This window comes from Ptychodera flava, chromosome 10, assembly GCF_041260155.1.
Source record: "Ptychodera flava strain L36383 chromosome 10, AS_Pfla_20210202, whole genome shotgun sequence".
Taxonomy (NCBI): Eukaryota; Metazoa; Hemichordata; class Enteropneusta; family Ptychoderidae; genus Ptychodera; species Ptychodera flava.
The window spans coordinates 24292861-24318782 of NC_091937.1; the positions used below are offsets into that span (position 1 = coordinate 24292861).

Sequence of the window (25922 nt, forward strand, 5' to 3'; positions counted from 1 at the left end):
TTTCATGGATTTACACCCAGATTTCAGACCAAATCATGTCCGAGGGAACATATACGTCAAATTCTGAGTTGGGGAAACCTGTGGGTGACAAATTGACAGAAGACAGAGAGTAGCCAAGCACATCACAAGCTGATAAACATCATGGTATCATTAATAGTATGGGTGCTGCATGCGACAAAACTGATCTGGGTGGCGATCATAATGATATTGGGTAAGTGCTTGTTAGGAAGGCAAAATCAACATCAAAAGTAACTGCCCCTAAAATGTCAAGTCTGCACCCTTATTTTGATGAATGGGCACAAAGTGCCCCTTTCAATGAACATGCAGAGAGAACACGGTGATATATGTCAAAATGACAAAGTTTCCCTCTGGCAGAGCTTCTGCAAGATCAAGGCTTGTGCAAAGATACTATAACATTGTGCGATCTTCGTCTTAACCAAGGTATCAGTCAAATTGTTGTGTAACCAACATGTATCATACATTTTGTTCACATAAACTGGAAAGTTTTGCTGATTCTGTAAATTTTCCAGATTACAACATATTTATGGTGACATGTAAAGCAGCAACTGACAAGCTGCATTATTGTATCTACATTTGTTTTATTTCACTGAAACTTTTCTCAATGATTTGCTTGCAACCGTACAAGCAAAGATTTTCATACATGTCTTTGTTCCATTTCGCATTTCGTGACCCAACTTGTTATCACGCCCTCTGGTGGCACATGTGAGAGCCTCACATAAAAATACCCTGCTATGCATCAAGGCTATAATGTCTCTGGATGTTCACATGATCTGTGCAGTCCAACTTGTACATTGCAGACAACTATATTCATTATTCAAGGGATCAAACAATGCTCTTACATGTTTCATCTGCTGGGGGTTAACTACATGTACATCATTACAAACAGCAATAAGCAAGGTGGCATGCCACTGTGAATAAATTAACTCCCTAGCACACTGAAAAAGTGTTGATGTAGCTACTTTTGCCTGGCACAACAAATGAACTTGTCCTCATGCTCTCCAAAGGGGCCATATGGAGACATCGACAGGCAACCTTAAAATCTCCTATTGGATCATGCAAAGAGGAGACATTAGAGCCTTAAAAATTGTGTGGTTTATTTTGCTGCGAAATTGAAAGATTGCTATGTTGATTTTTGAGTGTTTTTTCACTCTACATGAAACAGTTTCTCTGTTGCTTCTCTGGGCAGCAACATCATAAAGGTGATGTTTGCATCTTTCATGTAAATTCAATTTGTTTTGTTATGCGGAATAACAATACGCATGTTGTTATTCACTAACAGTAGATTAAATTAGCTTGTATAGGAATTTTATTTTTGATGTTAAAAAAATAAGGAAACAAGGTTGAGATGTGAGCTGTCAATCATCTTCTCCAATGGCTTCATCAAGTTCATCATCCAGGTCAAGGTCATCCAATTCTTGGAAGAGAGACTCATCTACAACGATGTTATCACCTACAACCAAAGGAAATCAAAATGTTAAAATTACTTGTTGTTGTTGTTGTTGTTGTTGGGGTTTAAACACTGCCCTCTTCAGTTCAATGCAAGTCATTACAGTATATTTAAGCAACAACACTACAGGTTCAATATTGACTTGATGGCTACAGCGCCCTCTGAAAGGAATTGAACTCCACAAGTAGATGTGATAAAACTTCCTTATCTAGTTTGCTGCCTTTTTTTTCTGTAGTGTTACAACTGATCAGAAAAAGATTACTAGCCAAGATCTCCTCAAGAACAGTGAACCTGTGATGACATATTTCATGATGTCAAAGAATCGCTATTAATTCTAGGAGAAGTGAGAAAGCACAACAACCTGAATATCTCTTTATCAGTCTTATAGACTTTACAGATTATAAAAAGACATTTATTAATCAGTTATGAGTGATAGATCTTTTGTGTGCCATGTTTTCTAACTCTTTAACAATCGCTGTTGATATTAATGACCTTGTTGACACTTACATCAATCAACTAATATATTTGCATTGTCTAATCACAGCGATAGATTAACAAATCTGTGAGTGTGATCCTATTTCTCAGCACTGCAATGCAATGCAAACTGCTGGCTACAGCAAGGGGCCCGGACTGTAAAACCTATCATTTATACTGCCCTCTGGTGTTGAACTAGCATATTGAGGTCTTGCCAGACTGTGTAGGGGTGGCAAGATGAAAGCCCCACTGTGCAGTCTGGGTAAGTGATACTATCGCCACAAGAGAATATTTGTAACCTTAAACTGTTGATAAACAATAACTGTTCTGAAGGTTCTGAGTACTTGAAGTGTTTCTGAGCATTTGAAGTAGTGTTTATTTGGAGTTGAATATATCAAATACAGGTTATGAAAACCTCAGAAATACAAGTCATGATATCTGGTTTTTGATGAGATAAATCATATACTGGTACTATACAATATTTCATGTAAATTGAATTTCTGTCAGAAAAACATGTTGAATTTGTCACAAGTAAGTGGTGCACACAGACACAACAACTCAGTCATTGTAGACTGCTTTCTTACCTTCATCAAGGAGGGCAACTTCTGAGTCATCCAATGTGTTGTCCTCTTCAAACAACTGGCGCCCTGCAACAAAGATGTCAAAGGTCAGCTTCCTAGATTTCACATCCTAAAATTGTCTATGCGTGAACACTACTATTGATACCAACGAGAATTACATCCAACAAACTCCTGTGTGTGCAAGTATAAGTAACAGATGAAATACTGCCATACTATATAGATTGTTCCTTCCAATACTCGAAGTACACAAAAAACATTTATCCATGTTTAGTACACGGTAAATTTTGTTTAATTATGCCAAGTTATACAAATGACTCAAAAGGGACAACAGCTGTATCTTTCCATAATACTGTCATTACTTTTCTTCCATAATAAAAGTATTATGCACTTTTTTTTCAAAAAATAATCAAAACTTACAACTACTGGCCCTTAAAGCCACTTACCTGTCAGTTTTTTACTGTCTTCATTTGAGTCCAAATTTTTTCTTGAACTCGTCTTCTCCTGGTCAAATTTTGACTTCCAGGCTAAAAACGTTTCAATTGTCACCGGCGTACCGACAAACTTTTTGGCCTGTGTGAAAAGGCAAAGGAAAAAAAAACCTTCATGAAACAATTTGTTGCACAAAATTTATCACATGCTATATACACTTGTTGTCTTCTATGAAATTCACTGCCAAAGATTGAAGGGCCAGTAGCTGTAGCTTTTGATGATTTTTGTAACAATTTTTGTTTTTAATGTCAAGTACAGTTTCTTGTTCTACTCCCCAAAGCATGTTGAGATACACAGTATTCAGCTTGTCAACTCAGCCTGTACATGTGCAGACAGCATTGTTATTGTTGACAAGTGAATTCTGGTCTGGAATAAAATTCAAATGACAATAATAGTGCATTTTACACATATAGACAATATGTTTTCAAGCTAAACTTTAGGTGATTCAATATGCTTTAGAGTCGAGCAAGAACTTGTCACTGACATACAAAACAAAACCACCGAAAAAAATCATCCAAAATAAAAGCAGCTAGCCCTTTAACCATTAATATATTTGTCTTTGTTGCTCTGTTTGAGTGATCTAATATAAACATATATACATATATTCCCTTGTTAATATACAAACTGAATATATATAATTTCTCCTGAAATCCACCTTGACATTCTTTTATTACAAACCTCTCAGAGTTTGACACATACCATTTCTGCCTCTTCCTTTGCTTTCTTAGCTTCTTCTGCTCTCTCCTCCTCTTCCAAAATTTGTTTCTTGAGGAGGTCAACTTTCTCGTTGAGCTTTTCCTGCACTGCCGACACAATTGTGAACACCATCACCATGCCAAGGTTTTCCTCTGCCTTTGGTGGACAAATTGAAAAAGAAAATGTTTTTCCAAATGGCAAGTGTTTTTACTCTCAAAATGTGATCGAGTTACCTCAACAGTACAGCAGCTTCTCTATAATGTAGAAATACATGTTTGAAATTTTTATTTTAGATTTCACTTGTGACCTTCACAAAGCAGGAAAGAGTGGTAAATTCATGAGCTATTTTTTCAGAAATGGCTGGTGGTCAGGGGACGTAGAGGGTCCATACACTTAAGGTAGAATGCACCTCAAAAGTGAAAGACTTAAACTTTTGCTCTAACTTTCCTCAAGGAATCTTTCAATCATTCTCTTTCAAAATCAAGAATAAAAATAGGGGGTCACCGTGCAAATTTTGGTATAAGAGAAACAAATTACCCAAGATTTACTGATATTAGAAATTCAAAATGGTTGCCATCCCTGAGTTAACTCTATGGAGAAAAATAAAAATTTTCGAATTTCGAAAACCTAAGCTGGTGAAAAGTTTTCTTTCACCGAGAGCTTTAAAATGAACCCCCACATGTGGTATATCAGAAGAGAATTGTAAAAGTTTGAGAGTCCGAATGTCTGTCCCCGAGGTGCGTTCTACCTTAAAGTCACTTGAAATTCAGGGATTTTGCAAAATACCACTCTCCAAGTATCATTTCTACAGTGCATTGGTTATATATCATTTATACGTATCCTTTTTTATGATATCATGACTGATCATTTTGTTTTTTTCAAAAAAAAATGGGTGGCCTTATCTACTTTGTAGAACTTTCCTTGACTCAATTCTGTTTTCAGAGACTTTCTAGAAGCATATGGACTCTGATGTGATATATGGTAGATTTGATTATCAGGAAAATGTCTTCCTTGGCTTGAGTGCAAGTTTGCTAAAATATCCTGAATCTTTCTTGATCTTTCTGACCACCATAGTTGAAGTACAATGTTAAGAGCAGCCAGCAACTGACTCAATGACAATCCCACCACTGCATGAATGAAATCTACTTTCGGACAGTGGCAAAGCTTAAATTTGCACAATCTCAACTCAACCCAACTTCAACGAAATCTTATGAGGCCAACAAACAATTTTAACTCAAAAGTGCACACATCAAGATATGGAATGCAAAATTATATATGTTTGCTTTATCTTTCACCATTACACTATTTCACTTATTTTCCAGAGTCTGATGTCTTCTAAATCTGAATATCTGGATGGAACAGAATTTCTCACAAAACACGATCACTGTTCTCCCAGTTAAAGGCTCTGGTTACTTCAATGAGTCAAAGGACAATAAATTTAATACATTCACTTTTTCTGTTTACCTGCTACAGCACAGACTGGCCCCTTGTCGCTCGGTAATTCTCAGCACCAATTACTGGCTGTGGGCCATCGCATTCACCCTACAATTTACATAACAGCCTACTACTAATGCAATAGTCTGCTGAAGTTTATTCCTTCAATTTACTCTGTTTTGATATTTGTATGCCCAGAGACTCAGAGCAAGTCCAGCTACAGTATGAAAATCTGCTGATAAAACTGACAGACTAAAGTGATCTTTCTGAAATTCTAGCAATTGGCTGGCCAATTGCTAGCGCATTGCTGTCCCAGTGAAAACAAAGTGGTCAACAAAGTGTAAAAATTTTCCACAAAGTTTTCAAACATTCTCATATCAATGATAATGTGTATGCTACTCATCATTCTGTACTCGTCTTAAAGTACTGAGCAGGTGCTAGTCTGGTATCACCGAGGTCATACCATCAGCAAGCCCTAGTATGTTGACTTTGCTAAGCGCTCACAAAAGTTCATGCCCAAAGATAGCATTGTTGGGCTGTATTTCCTCCTTTCTTCAAAATACTTATGTTCATTTGAAATGCATAATTATTCAATAAATTATACATGGGGTAATTCCGGTTTATCAATTGAATACACGTCACATGATAACTCAATAAAAGCTATTTTGATGTCACACTGGCTGCATTCACAGGGCTAGTAGCTTGCTCTCACGGATATTTGCTGGTAGTCCAAATTTGTCTTGAGGTCACACCTAACTTTCAGCTGACCTTTGACAGGAATAACCTCTGAACTCTGTGCAGGGTTACTTTGCCAGTTCCCATTCCCACCATCTGATTACAGAATTTTCACATCTTACATAAAATAATGATACATTTCATGATGATTTTCATGAAGTATTGAAACGGATGACTGGCGCCTCATGTAGTAGGATAACTGAATCACTGGAAGTGACTTCACCTCTTTTTTATGGCGACATTATCACAGCCAGACTAGCATATGTTCAGTACGGGTGAATCAGAGAACCAGACGGATCTGGTCTGATCCAGTTTCATTGATGTGAACTTTCCACGAAAAACAGCAGAAACAGTGAATTGGGTAAAATGTCAAAGTAACCAAACTGTACATAAAGAAAGAATGTGTTTGCAAAATACTTAGCTTGCATAAACAATCTTATAAACAACCCTGAAATAGAAATCATTGTAAAATAAAAATATTTACATGTACGGTACGGGCAGTGACTTTTAATATGCTATTTTATTTTAGTCGTCTGATAAAATAGAGGCAACAGAGGTACATCATATTTTATTACATTAATTTCACCATAAATGAAATTTATATTGATGATGTATGCTGTACATTGGTATCAATTTACAATTTTCAGTTTGACAGAATGTATTACAACATACCTTGTCCAAACTCTATTGTGATTTGCATTATTTTGGCACTGGTTCATGCAACTAGCCAGTTACTGGGTAACAGTTTAAGCGGTTCATATTTTGTCACAACAGTTGTTTGGGTTACTTTGAAAGCAGGGTGTACACATGAGCACATTCTAGAATGTGAAAAGAAATGGCCGTGTAGTCTGCAACAGAAATGAGCAACAGCAGATTCTTCAGCCTATGGCCTCAAGAAACAGACTTTGTGGGTGACTCTCAAGTCCCTGGGCAACAAACACATATGCTTTTATCCTCATGGCCAGTGCGTACTGTACAATCTGTTCTCTAATGCTTTATTTATTATTTATGACTTAAATCACACAATCCATATTTGAGATGGTATGCCTGTTTGGAGAAACATTAAGGATGCGCAGCTACACAAGCAACCGGATACCCCACTTTAGACCTAAAATCTTGTTGTTGTTACTCATTTCAAACCTCTACGAATTTTGACCAAGGCCAAGTCATATCATTGAAATTTGCAAAACATCGTGGGACTGAACTAAGTGTACTCACAGCAGGTGCACAGGGAAAGCCTACCTACAGCACACCTGTCGTCAACAGCCAAGCCATCATTTGCAAAAAAAATACAGTACATGTAAAACCAACAAAATTGAAGAAAGAACGTTTGACATCAACTAAATTCAGATAGATTAAATTATGCCCCTGGTGTAACACTGAAATTTATACCATCATTTTAAACCATGTTGCTGAAAAATCTCAAACAAGGGCTGTACATGCATGCATTGGCAAGTAATGGAAGTGAACCTACGGGATCTTAAACCACATTTGTAAAGGCCTCACACATTGGAAAGCCAATCTTGGGCAGTACTGTACATGTCATTATTTTGATAATTTTCTTAAACAGGTTCAAATTTTACAAGCTGACTTTTCTACTCAGAATGGTAATAAATGTACATTTGTAAGTTTGGCTCCACTATACTCTATCTAATCTTATTCTTACCTGTTCTTGACATAAATTTAAAAGAGAAGTCAGGTCCTCATCATCCAAGTTACTGGAAAATGTCACCTCAATGTCTGGGGATTCGTCTGGATAGGTGGGTGTGTACGTGACTTGAAGAGTGGCTTGTACAACTGAAATTCAAACAAAGAGCCATGAATGATGTAAAGAGTTTGGACAAGTATGGTAAGCAATGTGGTGAGTGAAGGAGGGGGTGTGTGTGTGTGTCTTGCACTGTCTTTGTGTGCCAATGACAAAATTGAATATCTAATTCATTGAGTAGCTAAACATCTGACAGGAAATTAAAGATCAAACTCCAAAATTTTTCACACGGTTACAAAAATTACCTTTCACTGATATTGACTAAAATATCTTCATAGCATGCGCGTGACATCATGTCTGTATAAGGACAATAATGACTGGTATACATGCACACTGTAAGTTGAATGAAATTGCAACTGTACTACAAGAAATGAATGCAAAACTAGTGCAATGTTAAAACTGTACAGAGCTACTGGCCCTGATGTTTCCTGTAGTGAACATGTTTGACAGGGTTAGTTTCTATATCAGTAAATAAAAACTTCTTGTGTGTAACTTGTAACTGAGGTCTTTTGTAATTTTGTCTTACCGATAGGGATTAAAGAAGTTTATGTATAAGAAACTTTCAAATTCACCGGGATCTGTTCAACAATTACTTGACTATGCCTGTTGACTATTTTCATCGAATTTCAAAGTTAATAAAGTTATGAAGACAAATGGTGGATTTTCCTATCTGGCTTTCTACCATCAAGTTATGATCAACTTCATAAATATTGAAGAAGGGTGTTTAGTTACTCAAGATGGTGATCAGTATGTCTCTGTGAATTCAGTTTTACCATGGTGATAGGGGGACCGTGGTTTTACATTACCTGTGTCTTCATCATCTTCATCTGCATTGTCTGATTTAAGTCTGATTTCAAAGCAGTGCGGCTCTGTGGAAAGGACTGGACAACCAAGATGACACATCACTCAGAGTATGTTCTTTCATTTACATTTCTAAGGAGAATGGCTGTAACAATAGACTCTCAAGAAAAACTTGAGAGTCTATGCTGTAACTTTTGATAACATTTTCATTGTTTGTCTTCTACAAAACAAACACATTTCCTTAACACTTCTCCCTGAAGTACTATTGAAATGCATGCCTAACACAAGTATCTTTGCTAACACAATACATTCAGCACAATTTGCATATCTATTGTTGATAAATGGGTCCTTGTTAACTCTTTGAGTGCCAAAGTCAATTTTTGTCACCTTTATAGAATATAACCCTGACAGTTTTTTTCAGGTGAGGTCTACATATTTTTTTTCAGATTTTTCCCAAAATTTTGACCCAAAACTGGCATCTACGAAAAGTGCTGTCCATTTGGTCCAAAATTTTCAAAAGAATTACAGAAATATTCATAAAAATTGGAAAAATGTTGCACTCAAATTTTGGTGGGAAAAATTTCAGCATTCAAAGGGTTAACAATTCGAAATTAAGACTTAAAATTTTGCTTGAACTTTCTTCAAGGAAACTTGAATCATTCCCTTTCGAAATCAAGAATAAAAATCGAGAGTCGCGGCAAAATTTGGTACTAGAGAAACAAATTACCGAAAAGTTACCGATATCTGAAATTCAAAATGGCCTTCCTTCCTGTGTTATCTCAATGGGAAAAAATTAAATTTTGATGTTTCAAAAAAATATGACTGAAAACTTTACTTACTCAACTCAAAGAGCTTCAAAATGAGTCCAAACAAGTGGAAGGCCAATATTATACAGTACAAATTTTAGAGTCTGAATATTTATCCCAAAGGCGCATTCTACCTAAAACTCAGTTGAAAACAAATTACAATGACATTGGGCATTACAGAAAGTTCAATACTGTAGTATGAATTTCAACCAGTCTGTTGTCATAGCAACTGATGAGTTTTAACCACGGTCCCTCCACAAAATTTTGTGGAGGGACCGTGTTATTAACACATTGGACATGAAAGTGTTGTGCGTAAACAACATGCGCATGCTCCTGTCATGGATGTAAGCCTACTTTTTACATCCATGCTCCTGTGAACTGGGTTACTGTCAGGTTGCCTTTTTTTGCGTTGAATTATTTTCATCGAATGCTTTATCATGCATTTGTGCGATAAGGTATATTATCTTCCTTTGAATGTACGGTACATTATGCCATGTAGACAGTTTCTCGGGGATAGACCGTGGGAATTTATCAGCAAATTCTCAGTCTCAGCATGGACGTACCACTCATCACGTCTATGATCTCACTCCCATTGAAATGTCGATGTCTGTTCTTCAAGTACACACAGTAATACATGCCAACTGATGTAAGCTAAAAATGGAAACTACGGTGAATTCATCGAAGAGGGTATAATCTGACGAATGTTCAAAATCATTAATTTCTTAATGTGTGAAGCTTGAAGACCGGCTGGGACGTTACAATACATTGGGCATACGGAGGGCACACTGTCCTCAATGTCACGCAGGACTCCATGCGGTCACCGAGAGAGACGGACAGGACTAACACTCACCAGTGAATTCATCTGGATATATCGACGCGAGAGCTTCGATCTCATTGTTTTGCTCTTCCTGATAGTCTGTCATGGATCCACGAGGTGCAGTGGACGCTGCCACGCATTAACGAACGGACAAAGTCTGGGAAATTCACCTCAGTCACACACACATGTATGCATTTCGCACAATACCGGAAGTGGATCTTAAATCTCGCAATGTCTCACTAATCATGGCCTGAATATTTGTGGTGTTCCCTGGGAAAGTCGCAATCAACCAACCATGGAATATTTTTGCAACACATCCTTAGTTATAAGTACATTACACAGTGTAGAAAAAACTGCTTTCCCTGTCATGATTTAGCGTGTTTTTTATGAACAAATCATGGAGACGATAGTTATGTTGACTTCTCGCCTTTGGCGAGATAATCTCGTATATTGGATTCGACTATTGCTGAATAGGCAGGTGCAGCTTCGAAAATAATAAGACAGTGCTACGTCCGCTGTGTGAACTGTAAGACTTGTGTGAAACGATGGGTTACATTTAAACTAGTATTGAATAATGGTAAACTAATTGTTTAATGAACATTACGTGATAAATTATGAAGTTTTTTTTCCCGGTCCCAACATGCCTCCCATGTATAAAGTAGTTTCATCTGAAGGGGAGACCCGCCAAGAACCCACAAGTTCATGTCGAAAAAGAGAAGTGACTCTTCGAATACATCATATGTCCTACAAGCAAATACAGCGTCATGTATCGAAAAGATATGATCTTATAATTCCTTTGAGGCTGTTACTTTCTAATAGCTGCACAATACACACGTTTCGGTCCTGAAACCGGCAATTTGAAAGACTTTGCCAATGACGGATCATAAAAAAACGTGGTGCCCTAGGGAGCACTGCTACTACACAAACACAGAACTGAGTCGTCTGTCTCAAACTCGTAAGGAGACTGAATCGAGTGTAGACTAATACGTGCCGTTATGGAAAGTGAAGGTGCCGAACACAGCAACATGAAGATTTTTGAGGCACCCGACTGCCCGGTTGTGAGCGTTGTCGTTTACCAGCAAGACCGCGCAGAAGTATGCAGGTCGGTGGTGACCAAGTTGGAGAAAGGCGAAAATGAAGTTGTGCTGAGAAAACTGTCGCACAGCATAGATAAAGATTCCATCAGGTGGGTGCCTCATGCTCTAGCGAAGTGTAGTGTTCAGAACAGTTTTCGCTTGATTTCCCACCTACAGCCTTTGAGTTTTATATCATATCGGTTTTACCAGCACGTTGCAGAGGGCATTTAGCTGCAGAAAAGTGGACCCCAGATGCAATATGATAATGCACTGTTTTATGTAGACTGTCACATGATGGACCTTTCAAAAAGTACTGGCTGGCTCGGCTTACTGTTGAACTGGCCGATTTATTTTTAGTTTTTCACTTCTCTTCATATGACGATACTTTTACTTCCTTCTGAGCATTGTCAGTGAATTTTTCAACAGTGAGCATGGCTACTTTCGTTCCATGGACTTTTGCTGGGTTTTCTCCATCAATTCCTCACTATTTATTTACGGACTTTTTGAATTGTATAATTTCAAACGATTTTGTGCATGTTATTATGTCACAACTATATGTGAGATTTTCCTCATATATAATGACCTCACCTTTCGGCTGGTAATACAGTTGTATAGCATTTTCTCCAGCAAAAGTGGTCTAGTGGTATTTCATCACTTTTTTAGAAAAAATTTAACTTTCAATTGAAAAAAGTCTCTTTCATAAATGCATACCTTATGGTGGATATGGTGCACTGTCCACGTTTTCACTTCTAAAAATAATTTTGATTTTTTTTCACCCCTAGATGTTATTTCAATAATTCATCTCACATGTAGAGTTATTTATAGAAAGTCGGGTTTGAACCATCGAGTGGGTGTGTCTGGGGATGGGTACATAAATCTTGGTGCTATTGGTTGAAAGTATTTCCATGTTCAATTTTGGTTGGAACTTGACATATTGTCTGTTGCATCACTCGGCCAACAAGTTTCCACTCAGTATGGTTCGATGCAGTTCCTGCTGTCATATGAATTGAGAGAAACCCATTTGCAGTAGTATGGTAAATGTAAATTGTATACAACACACACATGATAAATGTATGCTTATTACTACATATTAACTGTTTGAGCGCCAAAGTCAATTTTTGTTGCCTTAACAGAGTATACCTCAGTCAAATTTTTTTCAGATTTTTGCCAAAATTTTGATAAAGAACCGTAGCCAAGGAAATGTGATTTCCATTTGGTCCAAAATTATCCAAACAATTACAGAAAAATTCATAAGATTTGGTAAAATGTTGCACTAAAATGTTGCTGGGAAAAATTGCCGTGCTCAAAGGGTTAAGTTAGTGTGCACCCTAAAAGTGAAAGACTTAAAACTTTTGCTCAAATTTTCCTCAATGAAACTTTCAATGGTTCTTGACCAAATCAGAATAAAAAGGGTAATCACTGTGTAAAGTTTTTAACTTGAGTGAATTTCCATCTTAACACAAGCCATGTTGGTATATACTATATAAAAAAACAAATTACCTAACAGTTACTGAAATTTGAAAATCATAATGGCCCCCATCCCTGTGTTCTCTCCATGGAGAAAATGCAATTTTTGATTTAAAATAAAACTAAGAAGGTTAAATTTTTTTTTGTACTCCAAGAGCTTCAAAATGAGCCCCCGGGGCTGTAGACCAGAAAAGTAATTAGACAAATTTGAGAGTCTAATTATCAATCCCTGAGGTGCATTCCACCTTAATTTGCTAAATTTGACTGTTATGTATGTATTACATTAGAATAGTCATTTCCTTTTTTACCAGATAACGGCTTTTTCCTTATTATACTGGTTCTTGCTTGAGGATATTATAATGTTTATATGAAATGTCATTTTGGTAGGTCTTATTTTCTTTTGTCAGAACATCAGGTATATTTTTGAAGACTTTTATTATATTGAGTCATACCACACAATGACAATGATTGAATATTGCATTATTTTCTATCATGAAACAAAATCAGCACACAAAAACATTTTTACTGTAATTGAATTCATCAAAATTAACCAAGCAGTGAGTCTAAGCATTTGATTAATGATTGTTTGTGGTTCAACTGTACCACTCTCACCCCCAGTAAATGAATTAATATAGGTATAGTTGGAAAAAAATATTTCCCCTAAAATATTTCTATCCAAAATAATATGTACATCATGGCATAAAGATTTTTCTCCCTAGTTTCCCCACTCCTAAAATGCAAAAAAGTGTAATTTGAAGGTCATAAAATGCAAATATTCATAGCATAATTTGGTACTGTACGTACTTCTGTTTTCAAAAGCATTATGATACATGCCTCTTGGGAGACTGATCCATTGAAGAGAAATCCTTGCTCTTTGTCAGTGGAAACTTGACTGAACACGGCATTTCCTGAAGGAGAAATAGTGCAAACATCAGCCATTCACTGTTAAACTGTATAAAATTGCTGTGTTTAATGTTGTGTTCTGAGAGTATAAGAAATAAAAGTAGAGGAGCTTGAAAAATGCTGGACTGTTTCAAGTTTAAGGGCTTTGTGTAGCTGTATCTTTTAATGATTTTTTCCAGTATTTTTGTTTTTTGATTTCAACTACAATTTCTTGTTCTACCGGTACTCCCAAAGTACACCTTTTGCGTAAAGTGCAAAGAAAGAAATTCTGGGCTGGACTAGAATTCAAATGGAATTAATAACAACTTGCATTTGACACCTATAAAATCTGAGTTGATAAGCTACGCTGTAAATAGTTTGTATTCTAACTTGCTTTAGAGAGTAAAACAAGAACTTGCACTCAACATGCAAAACAAAAATGAAGAAAACATCAAAAATACAGCTACTTGAAGTCATCCTTTTGAGTATTGATGTCTTGCCTTTCTCACTGTGAGTGTGACATTAAGGTATATGAATATCAACTCCGTAACAATTTCTCCAGTGTCTCCAAATTTGACATTTTTGTTTTCAAAATAAGGCTGTGAAAGTCTCCTCATGAATCTGGATAAAGTATTTGCACCAAAAAGCAGGCTGTCTCAGCAAAAATTAAAAAAAAATTGTGAATCAGGAAAAAAGCATTGATTATGGAGAGGCAAAACAAAGTATAATTAAATTCAGTCACTGGGCACTATGTCAAGTAAACAAATAAATTTTATCAGAATTTCCTTTAGTGATTTTACTTGGTTATCCCTTTGTAAACTAACATAACCATGTTAAAGGGAGAGAGAACCTGTCTTTTGACATCATTTTGTGAATTTTATTGTGTTTGAAAATTCAGCGAAGGAAGTCATGGCTTTAGTCTAGGACCTCTTGTCAGTTAGGTACATGCTACACTTCAACAGAAACCTACTTCATGGAAGCGTAGTGAATATACTGTAACTGAGGAGAGGTACTAACTAACACGGCTTAGATTACTGTTGGCAGAGTGGCTGCTAAACCTTGCTGTCACTTGGGGGAGGGGTGGATGAGAGGACCACACTTTACCGCATTCTTGCTCTCAGACAGAACAGATAAAGGAAACAATTGCATTATTTTTTTGTAATCGCCAGAAATGCTTGGTATATGCTGATATTAATTAATTAATTAATTAATTAATCCTCTTTCTACCAGGAATGCCCAAGTGTTTGAGTTGAAACCTTGATAAGATATAGTATATACCAAACATGGCTTGTGTTCCTTCGTCAGGCAAGAAAAGTTCCCCTTTTTTAGATCAAAAGGAGCATGAAATGAAGCGGTAATGCGCTGTGCTGTGTAAACTAAGATGGAAATGATCCACCCTTGGACAATGAAGAAGATTATGGCATTTCCATTGAACTGTACAAGTATAATTGTATTTCACATTAATCATAATACAGCTGGGTCTGAGCACCATTATTATGTTTCAATAGATGTATAATTATTTTCATCCTCTGGTTGTTGATGAAGTATTAACAAGAGAAAAGGATATGTACTCTGACAATAGCTGACACCGGTCGATAAAAGAGATGTTTAAGTAAATCGATTATTTCAGTCACAGCTCTGTTGAGTTGTGAATCACAGAGTTCTGATGTGGCATTAAAACTTTTGTGTGATTTGAAACCATATAGCACTGGTTGATATTATTTAACAGCAACTGTTTGAGACACAGCTTTTCCCACAAAATATGGTCATACATGCAAGATGGTTCTTTATGTAACATGCATATGGATGAGTCGTCTGCCACGGTTAGTTTATGTCATATACATACTGTACATAGTCCATACATGTCCCTATATTGTATGAATAATATCATGCTACCAACACTCTATATACTGGTACTACTGTAAATATTTGTACATACATGCATGTACCATACTTTCCATAGATGTATGTTGATTAGGTGGTATTAAATTTCGAGTTGCAGTGAATCTGATGTCAGTGAGTACAAAATGCAGCGGAATAATTGCTATAAGTACTTTGTATATGAATTAAACATGCACAGTACACTCTCATAGATGACAGTAGAATGGGGAAACAAAGCCACCTGAGAGTATAAAATACAGTAGGTTCCTCAATGATAGAACGGCATCAATATGCTGTTTTTACAGAAGTAGTTCCTGTATTATACTGCTGCAATTGACACGTTTATACAAAGGAATTGTCAAAGCTGTCATGTTTTGTATTACACAATGATGTGGATAGCAAATTTTTATCAAAATTCTATTTTCCTTTTGGGCAGAGAAATAGTAGGATTAAAGAAAAGGATTAAAGTAACATTTATATATCAAGATTTCCTATTTGTTTCTCATTATCTAGGTTGTAATTTCACTTGCAAACAGAACATCTGTATAATAATGTTACCATGTCAGTAATTGTGAATAAAACTAGACATTCATTCTGTAAAACCAGATAAAAACAATATAAATGCCTTATTTCTCTATAAATCATAGTCAGCTATGACAAAAAAATTGTGTAGATTTAAAGAAAAAGTGTTTAGAATTTTAAGTAGAGTACAATCCACGCTCAAAATGAACATTATAAATGTGAATCTTTGCTTTTTTGGCAAAACAGAATAGATTCTGCTCTGTCTTCATACATGTACATGTACGTCATTTTATCAAAATTCTCTTTGGCTTAACCCTGTGGAGATTTTCTCAGTGAACATGGCACCCATGCAACACACGGAAGCACTGCTATTACTGCAGATTTTTATGACCATCGTCACTTGCTGAGAATGTACAGATAATATATTATAATGCTAGATTATAGTGCTACATACGGTACTATATACAAGGTCAAGGCCTACCTACTGGTATATGAGAGCCAGTGTAGTTTGTATTTCACAATTTCTTGAAAGATATGTAAATTAAAATATATCTGGTAAACGATTTTAACATGACAGTGAATAGATTGTGATAGGAACAAAACCCTTTTAGCAGGATGTTACTGATACATAATTACTTTTATGACAATGAAGAATTATTTTTATCGCACCACACAATGATGGCATAAAAATAGCCAAAAATTCTAATGCTAACACAAACTTATCCTAATTTCTGATGTTAGACATATATCATCTTTGATTAAATTTGCCTTAGAAATGCCTTATCAACTGATTTCACCATTTTGCGAGTCTTTTTCAGTCCATACGCTTGCTGGCAGTGTACATGTACAAGTAATATAAAGTAAATTTATTTTGAGAAAAAAGATGTCTTTAAAAATATTTATCAAGAAGATGACGAACACTGACAAATGAAAGCAGACAGAGCACATTTTGCCTGGGCATGTCATTTACTTTTCATGTATGGATACAAAAATATGCTTTAATCCCTAGGTCCAGGGAATTGACATCATCATGCATGCAGATTATAGTATAATCCATCAAATATATTATGCATATCTTTTTATACACTGTCAGCCAGTACATATAACCCTGTTAAGTTGAGCTGAATTTTTCCTCTCTTTTTTGTACAATGAGCTTTTGTGCATAAATGATTGCATCTGTAATATAAAATATAGAAGACATCAAACTCTGGATTCTTGTGGGTCTGCATGGACATGTGTGCATGTACGTGTGTGGTAATTACAGATTTTCTGCAGTGACCTTTGGAAGTATTGAAAAGTTTTCCATTTGACCTCACACGTCCTCATAATCTTGCGTGGTATTGCTGGCATATATTATTTTATTATAAAGCACACACTGACATCAAAAGCAGCAAAGTGAAATAAGGTGAAAGGACACCAACGATGGATTCGTAGCTTGTAATTACATGGAACATACCATATCTACATTTGTGCTGCTTCTTGTGAGTTTTATCTTGAATTAGTTAAGGAAGAACGTGCCTTTATGGCGCATAATCCATGCCAAAATTAACACCTTACATTTTGAGCCAAACTTCATTCAACTCTCGCCCAATTCGACCCAACTGTGGCAGACTTCATTCAGCTCTCGCCAAATTCGATCCAACTGTGGCCGACTTCATTCAGCTCTCGCCAAATTCGACCCAACTGTGGCCGACTTCATTCAGCTCTCGCCAAATTCGACCCAACTGTGGCCGACTTCATTCAGCTCTCGCCAAATTCGACCCAACTGTGGCCGACTTTGATATCTCTCGATCCGCGCGGAGTTGCCAAGTCAAATATAGACTGTTGGCATAAAAAAAATGTGTTTTAAAAATGTTACAAAGTGGGAGTGCCTTTTTAAAGCTGTCAGAGAATGAAAAACTTTTACATTCTTAGTTTTTCAAAAAGCCAAAACTTCTTTTAAATTAATTTTACGCCATTTTGAATTTCAAATATGGCAAAATTTTGAGTACTTTGTTCTCTAGTTCCAAATTTTGCACGGTGACCCCTGATTTTTAATGTTAATTTGGTAAGAGAATGGTTGAAAGTTTCATTTAGGAAAGTTCAAGCAAAAAGGAGAGATTTACCAAAGTTTAAGTCTTTCACCTATGAGGTACATACTAAATTAAATAAACCGTCATCTGAATTATGCGTCATATTTCATTGTACTTGCATTGTTTCCAACTGTTTATTCTAAATAGCATGGAGTGGTGATATCATACTTCAAATAAGGTTCCAATCACAAACTTTTAAACTTGCATGTTAATTTTTTATTTCTTGCTCTTTGACCTGTCATGTCAATAATTTGACATTTACTCATAATCTTATTTGCATAATGAGTGTAAAGGTCATCAAAGCTCCCATTTAGCCAACCCACAGTTCCAATTCCCTAGAACGTAGGTGTCATAGACTGAGTGTACCCTACAATGTGCAGCTTTGCAATCCATATGTTCCAATCTGTTGTACACTTTTATCATAATCACCATAACATTTTGAGGCGATAAGTTGAGGCCCAATTAACCATATGCTAGGCATACGGATTATGTCATCATACATATACCTTATAAATTATTACATTATGCAAATTTCCCTTATGAAAAACCCGACAGACTTGTATAAGTATTCAATTGTCCTTTTTCAAGCCTACCTAAATTTCTTGTACTGAAGTTTTTTACATTTATTCTTTGGACAAAAATTCTCACGGCAGTTTTGTCTATTTTCACTTTCATTGTGTTCAAACGATGCAAGCTTTAATATTTTTATGCTAGATATAAATTTGCATTCTCTGCAAAGAACTATGTAGGGAGTTAAAGAAATTTGACAAAATAACGTGTGACTGCAAACATTAGAAATTCAAGTTTGAAAATCAAATGTTAATCATTTCATGGGCATACCTGGTACAATGGCACAGTGTATGTTCATGAAAAGAATTTTCCATTTCAGTCGAACTGGATTTTCTCAAATTTTCAGCCTTCGCTGTACAGCATTTGTCACCTTCCAGCCTTAATTGCTTTGAGTTTGCAAATTTCATGGTAAGCACAAGTGCATGTAACAGCTGCCACTAAATTATTGATGGCACCAATGAACCGAATACAAGGTTCGTTGATTATTTGCCAAAGAGCATGATACCGTATGTAATAATGTGAATACTGGTACAAAAATAGACCCTGCAACAAGTGTCAAGCAAACCTGTACAGGCAGGTCTGCCATCTGGTCAGGTTATTACTCAAATTATCCCTCCTGAAGGCTAAATGTACTTTACTTTCATCTGTTGTCTTTATTATCCCCCAAGTGTGTTTGAGTTTTCAACATTTGCCACTATTGGCATGCTATAACGTGACATTATGATCAGTTCACTGTTTGAAAATTGAAACAAAAGATAACCCCGTACTCCGAACAGCAATGTATAGGGATTAAACTCTTTGAATTCGGCTTGGACAAAAATGTCCGCATGATGTCATAGGGTACCAGGGGGTCAGGGTGCAAAGGGTTAAGGTACTAGAGTGAACCATCAACCAATTTTTCTTATGTTTTCATAGATTTGCACAAAGTCTACAGACACAGGGTAGGCGACAGAGAGAAAGACACACACACACATAGATACAGAGAGAGGCAGAGATACTGTACTCAGAGATACAGATACAGAGAGAGACAGAGATACTGTACTCAGAGATACAAACATATGCACAGACTGTGTCTCAGTGTTCATGTGCATGGATAACTGTATTTAGTATATATTTTAATATTCATCATAGTACTTACACCCATATGTTAAGTAAACATTACACAACAAACCAGCTAGTGCGAATAATGTACCATTACAAAGATAATTGTGGAGGCTGGGTTGTTTATATGTGGCTCTTAAAGAGGCACTCCCACTTGGTAACATTTTTAAAACACATTTTTTTAATGCCAACGGTCGATATTTGACATGGCGACTGCGCGCGGATCGCGAGATATCGATAAAAACATGTCCTCAAAAAATTTCCCGAGCGTATTTTTCACATCCCGAAGTTTTCCGATCGTTTCTGGTTATGACCCGAAATCCCCCGAAAGTGTGTTGTTGTGTTGATTGACGATATTCTAAGGAGTCTAAAAACGTTCGAATGACGCAATTAATTTACATCCTACTGCGATGACTTTATATACATCATTATCAATGCCTTTACCTCTGGTAATTCTTTTTTAAAACTTCTCCTTAGTGTTTGTCGTTTTCATTATTCTCAATCAGTTGTATTAAATTTTTAAACAATACCACATAGATATCAGTTTTTACGTGTAAAATATTAGTTGCCTCTGATGACTTCATTTTGTCGTCTGCCACACAGTTACGCGTGGTTCGATACATAGCGGCCGCGGCGTGTGGTATGCGCGCATACCACGCGGCGGCCACTATGCATACTATGTATCAACCGCACCTATCTGTGCTAGTCACCTATGCGAATTCTGGTGGAATCAGCAAACTTTGTTTTTCGTTTTTTGCCAAGTCAGTAGGACTCGGCTTTCTCCCATGGGACATAAGCGTCAGCGTATACTCGTACTCCATAGCTTAGTTGACAATGGCCCCAGTGCCGAACGTTCTATGTTCGGAAGCTGAATTCAGGTGGGCCACCGGAATTCAAACTTTAACTTTTTTGAGGACATGTTTTTATCGATATCTCGCGATCCGCGCGCAGTCGCCATGTCAAATATCGACCGTTGGCATTAAAAAAATGTGTTTTAAAAATGTTACCAAGTGGGAGTGCCTCTTGAAACTCATGTTGAAAATCAGGATTGCTGTGATATGTCGTAAAAAACTACTATAATGTGCTTGTGTGGAGGTAGGAGCAGCCATAAATAGAACAAATCAATTAATGAATAAAATAAATATATTTCGAAAAATAAATTAATCAATTCTGAAATATTATATATAAATGAATAAAGAGTTAAATAGATAAATAACTTCATAAATAGATATGCAAATCATATAAATGGATGAATTTTATTTATTGATACCTTTAAGTCTTTTAGCGCCAAATGAATTTTTGTCACCTTTATCATTTTATGAAATATATTGTGGTACATTTTTTCCAGATTTTTGCCAAAATTTTGATAACAAACTGTAGCAAATAAAATGTGATGTTTATTTGGTCCAAAATTATCAAGAAGATTACAGAAAAATTTGCAAAAACTGGTAAAATGTTGTCCTAAAATTTTGGTGGAAAAAAATTACACCACTCAAAGGGTTAAATTTGTTATTCACTATCAGTTCCAAAATCGTTTGTTTAAAGCTGAAAAGAAGTTTCATGGAAAAACTAGTGAAATATATATGGCTCTGTATGTACGGTATGTACTTTCCAATTATCCAGAAACTGTGTTGAATTTATTATGAGAATTGCCTCAGAGAAGCTTTCACGAGTGTTAGATTGTGAAACGTGAGCAGGTTTAAAATATTTTTTTTTTAAAGGAGAAAATTGTGGATATGAGGAGAAATGAATAATGCATGTCCCTTACATAATAATGAGAAAAAATAAAAAAAATTTGTGTTGAGTAAAAACTACTACAGGCTTGCAGATTCATTGGCTTATTATATTTATCCGTTTTGTATATTTTCATTTATTCCCCTGAGTGTCATAAATTATGATTTAAAACTCTTAGGATGTGTCAAAAATTTATTCCCAAGTAACCATTGCTGAGTTCAAAATTTGTCTGACTCAAAACAAATTCGTTTGATTCAAAGCTGCAATTTTGTTCTGAATATTTTTTAAATTGAATGGAAAAATGATGAACAGGAATTCTTTAATGGTAATAAGAATCATTCAGACTTCAAAAGCATTGAGTGCATTTATTCTGAGCCAAGGGAAGGATATTTCAAATGTTCTCTGACATCTCAGTGAGCCGTATTTCCCATGACCCTTCACTATAATGACAACTTGTTGGCTTAAATTTCTCAGGGATGACTAACTGTTCACATTTGCCTGAAATTATTTCCTCTGCAAATTAAACCCCTAATTGTGAGGGGACTGCATTTTCCATTGCATTGTTAGATTCAGCTTCTGTGCTGTCTCCTCTAAAGCTTTGCCCGATTTCATTAATTGCATTATTAGCGGCAATATGTACCCGGTAGAGCTCGCCGACTTTTCAACATGAGCGAGTTGATGCCAATTTACTATGGCGTTAACGACGTCTTGTTGTTAAGAACCTATCAAAACCATACTTCTTTTCAGTGCTAAGCCGCTGATGCAGTCGGTGCTTTTTTCCATTCACCTGTCATAACAGGTATTGATCGATTCCGCAAAGGTGACTGGGCTGTCAGGTTGGCATATACACGTACATTGATAACTGCAAATCTTGATGCCTCATAAACTGCGCAGATTATATTTGTGCATACACTGCCTGACACATTCAGACAGCTGTATTTAGCTTGCAGCAATAGAGCCTGGCAGCAAGCTGATCTAAATCGCCATAAATGTATTACTGACCTAACCCATCGTTTCAGATCATATTTTAAGGTTGCCTGCTTGTAGGAATGCCATGAATTGTCATTCATTTACTGGTAGCTCACTCATTCCAGTATTTAAAGTAATTCATATTATTTTTATTTTTACCATTTAATAGTAAAAAATTCACAATGTAAATTTATTTTTAAAATAAATTGTGTGACGAGAAGTAATATTGTTTCCAAATACAGTAATTTATTACAAAAAGAGAGATGGTTTAAAATGAACTGCCCTTTTATTAAACCACGTTTAATTTTTTTCTCAACCTACTTAGCTACAGAGGTGTGCAATTCCACAAGCCCACACTACTAGCCTACAATATGGTGTGTCTACTACTAGCCTGATAGACCTGCGAATAACTCTGTCATATAGCTAAAGTGTTGGCTTTTGTATCTGAGTTGGTGGACACTGGGGGTGGATACATGTAGGTGATCTCATTTTGGCCAGTATCCTGTAGGGCTTGTAGATGTTAAGGTGGTTGGAAAGGCTAGAGCGTCAGTTATAAATTTCAACAAAACTTAAAATATAAAAGTAGTCAACATTCTCTGTGGAATAAAAAAAACTAGACATTTGGGCACAAAGGCATTGCAGAGTTATAGCCTGTTAAAACTTCTGAAAAACTGACCAAATAAGAAGAAGTTGGGGAGTCCTTAGTGTATTAACTATGGCAGAGGTCCCCTAGCTTTTAATAAAATGTTTGAAAAGGGAAAGTCATTATTTGCTGTCTTTCAGGAAAGTTTGACAAGGCGGTGCTGGCATTCAGAGTGAGTGACTGCTATTGTAAATGCATTTTTAGATTCTTTGAGTGTCAAAGAGGTGTCAAAAGTGAGATTAACCAAAAACACTGCTCTATGACTTCAAAAGAGGGGTGCAAATATGGCTTGTTTTCAACATTTATGACAGAATAATAGTTTTCCTACATAATTTGTATACCAATTTAATCCAACTTTGAAATGAGATATGGACATGGAATTTTTACAGCCTATTAACAAGATTACAGATAAGATTTGTACGGCACAATTTTCCTGTATTTGAAGTACTTTTTGAAAAATCACATTTTGAAATTTGAAAGAATTTTTAATAATTTTTTGATATATAAACCCATATAAAATCATAAAAACAAATTTTATTTACAAATCCTGCCGTACAAATCTTACAATAAATAGTGTCAACATATTTATAACTAATTTGGTAATATTAATACTATCCAATTATTATTAAATTCAAATATGTAAAAAAAATATGAAAAATTAAATTTTAATATTTACTGGTGTCATATTTCAAAATCATGGCTGCAAATATACAATTTTTATATTCTTTAGAGAAAATATTAACTAAGGGAGTAATACTGAAAATTTGAACTCAATATCTTGATTCTAACACTTGAAATTTGACATTAACTCTGAGAAAAGAATTGGTGCAAAAATAGCCTTTCCAACCACCTTAAAATGATTCACACACCCCTGACAGTGATACAGAAATCCAAAAAAGAGAACATAACTTACAAATTTAATGATGTAGATACTTTGTGATTGCACCATTCGTGGTAAATGTCACAAGTCAAGAGTTCTTTACTTTGAATATACACACACACACACACCATCTTTTCCTGGCTTAACCCTTTTACCGCTATGGTTTGGCCCAAACCTATTGTTACCAATGGTGAATCTAGACCTGTTTACAGGGAATTGGGGGTGAACAAGTTAAACCTAATGAAAGGTGAAAATAAGCTGTATGACATCACTTAATGTAATCACAATAAAGGATAATTCATACATATGCCCTCTGTACAACTGGTTCAAGATATCATTGCTCCCTTAATTATTCATACAGAGAGAAAGCGACTAATAGAGAATAATATGGCGAATGAATAATACAAACATAATACCTTACAAGCTGATGCATTAATCATATCGATTTCTAACCCTCAGGCTAAATAATATTTTATCCGAATGTAGAGTAGAGTGATAATGGAAAGTCATCACTGTTGTTGAATTTTCCATGCCAAGCAATATTAATTGTCAGTAGAGATCACGAATTCACAGTTGTTAAGTTTCTTTGATTCAGGAACAATCATATACCCGTACATTACGATGATTGACTATGTAGAATGTTTTTCATTAGGAAGAGGAGGATGTATATTTTGTAGAACCTTCGTCAAATTATGCATGCAACATTTTACTTTCAGGTTAATAGTTCATGTATTTCCATAAAAAGCTTGTATTCTGGGAGGGAAAAAATTGAAATGGCTGGCTTAGATTGGCAAATCTACTTGTTGACATCAGAAGCTGTCTCATTAATGCTGAAGACTTACAGTTACTGAGTATAGCTGCAACGTTGAGGGGGACCAGTTCAACTGAAGGTGTAACCTTGTAAGGCTTGATTCCTTATACTGTATATTAAGGTAATACAGGTATGTTACCAGAAGGTCAGGCCTGTAAAGCGTAACTGAAACGTGACAGACGAGGATTGCAAACCTACTACATGTAAATCTGCACTCTGAATCATAGAGTATATTTAGCTCCAGTCTTGAACTGAGAGAGAAATGCGAGATCTCATTCTTATCATTTGTCATATTTGATGGCCAAAACTCTTATAATATTTACTGAATATAATGATTGGGTCAGTAATGAAATTTTGTTCTACTAAGATGAGGTTATTACAAAAATACCGCAAAGGATGCACAAGGACATTGGCGCAGCATATCGCCCGACGCGAAGCGGAGGGCGATGCGCGGCGCCACTGTCAGAGTGCATCCTTTGCGGTATTTTCGTAATAACCTTATTATTATACATCCTACATTCCTGATCGGGGCATCAAAATGTCGGAGTAGTGACCGTTTTCGTGCAATGTCGACAATTTTTCTTCCTACTTTATCGCGCCCGTGTGAAACGCTACCTCGGACGCACTTCTGCAAGTTTTGGAGTGTGTGCACATACGTACGTACAGAGCGTGCGCGAGGCTTATTCTGGCACTCGTCCAAGGGGTCCCTTGAAACCGTTCTACAGTGAACGCGCAGATACAGCCGCTAGCCACAGGGAATGCAATGGGGCGCCTTGAAACCCTACGTGTTACGGAATGGAAATTCAAGTTCAAGTATTAGAGCAAACTCAATCTTTAACGGCAGCACACACTGCATAAACCTACCCGGTAGTACCGAGTTCCAACTATAATTTACATGTACAGTGATACCATGTACACAGTAATGGGGATGTGTTGCAATCTTTTGAAACCTTTGATATGTCTCACCGACATCTGACTCAGTGCAGTGTGGAAACAAAACACATGTATGGCATGGTGGCTATCCTGTCAGAAGTTTCGTATTGTGTGAGTACAGGTATTACTCTGTACAAACTAAAGTGGATTCAAGATTTGCCTTCCTTAAGCTAGACTCCTTAGCTTTTAAGGAGCTGCAGTAATGGGTGAATTTCCTCTCTGAGTATTGATATGTCGTGCTGTGTTGACTTTTGTATGGTGGAGCTGCTTAATTTTTTTCAAGTCTGTGGAGAATGAGACATGACACCTGTCAAT

The 25922-nt window shown here is 36.2% G+C and overlaps 2 protein-coding genes across 5 annotated transcripts in view; one reads left to right on the forward strand and one right to left on the reverse strand.

The window, feature by feature from the left end:
* Positions 1–579: 579 nt before the first annotated feature.
* LOC139142307 (RWD domain-containing protein 1-like) lies at positions 580–10328 on the reverse strand. Its single transcript, XM_070712211.1, has 7 exons — positions 10100–10328; positions 8449–8523; positions 7544–7674; positions 3712–3864; positions 2967–3093; positions 2527–2589; positions 580–1471 (listed from the first exon to the last, which is right to left on the reverse strand). Exons 1-7 carry the CDS (start codon positions 10170–10172, stop codon positions 1377–1379), a joined length of 717 nt encoding a protein of 238 aa, XP_070568312.1. The 5' UTR covers positions 10173–10328; the 3' UTR covers positions 580–1376.
* Positions 10329–10726: 398 nt separating this feature from the next.
* LOC139142306 (protein F37C4.5-like) overlaps positions 10727–25922 on the forward strand; it is a 100313-nt gene continuing 85117 nt past the window's right edge. The window contains exon 1 of one of the 4 annotated variants that reach the window (XM_070712209.1): positions 10727–11252. In XM_070712209.1, the coding sequence (XP_070568310.1) occupies positions 11062–11252 (191 nt within the window). In that variant the 5' untranslated portion in view covers positions 10727–11061. The remainder of the gene's footprint in view (positions 11253–25922) is intronic. The other 3 variants (XM_070712205.1, XM_070712208.1, XM_070712207.1) reach the window with 3 other exon arrangements.

Excerpts from the sequence above, each read along its gene's own strand:
- LOC139142307 (XM_070712211.1), bottom strand. The coding sequence starts at position 10,172 with ATGACAGACTATCAGGAAGAGCAAAACAATGAGATCGAAGCTCTCGCG. Across the intron at positions 8,524-10,099 it reads ATATCCAGATGAATTCACTG|TCCTTTCCACAGAGCCGCAC; the intron begins GTGAGTGTTAGT and ends TTGGTTGTCCAG. Across the intron at positions 1,472-2,526 it reads AGTTGCCCTCCTTGATGAAG|GTGATAACATCGTTGTAGAT; the intron begins GTAAGAAAGCAG and ends CTTTGGTTGTAG.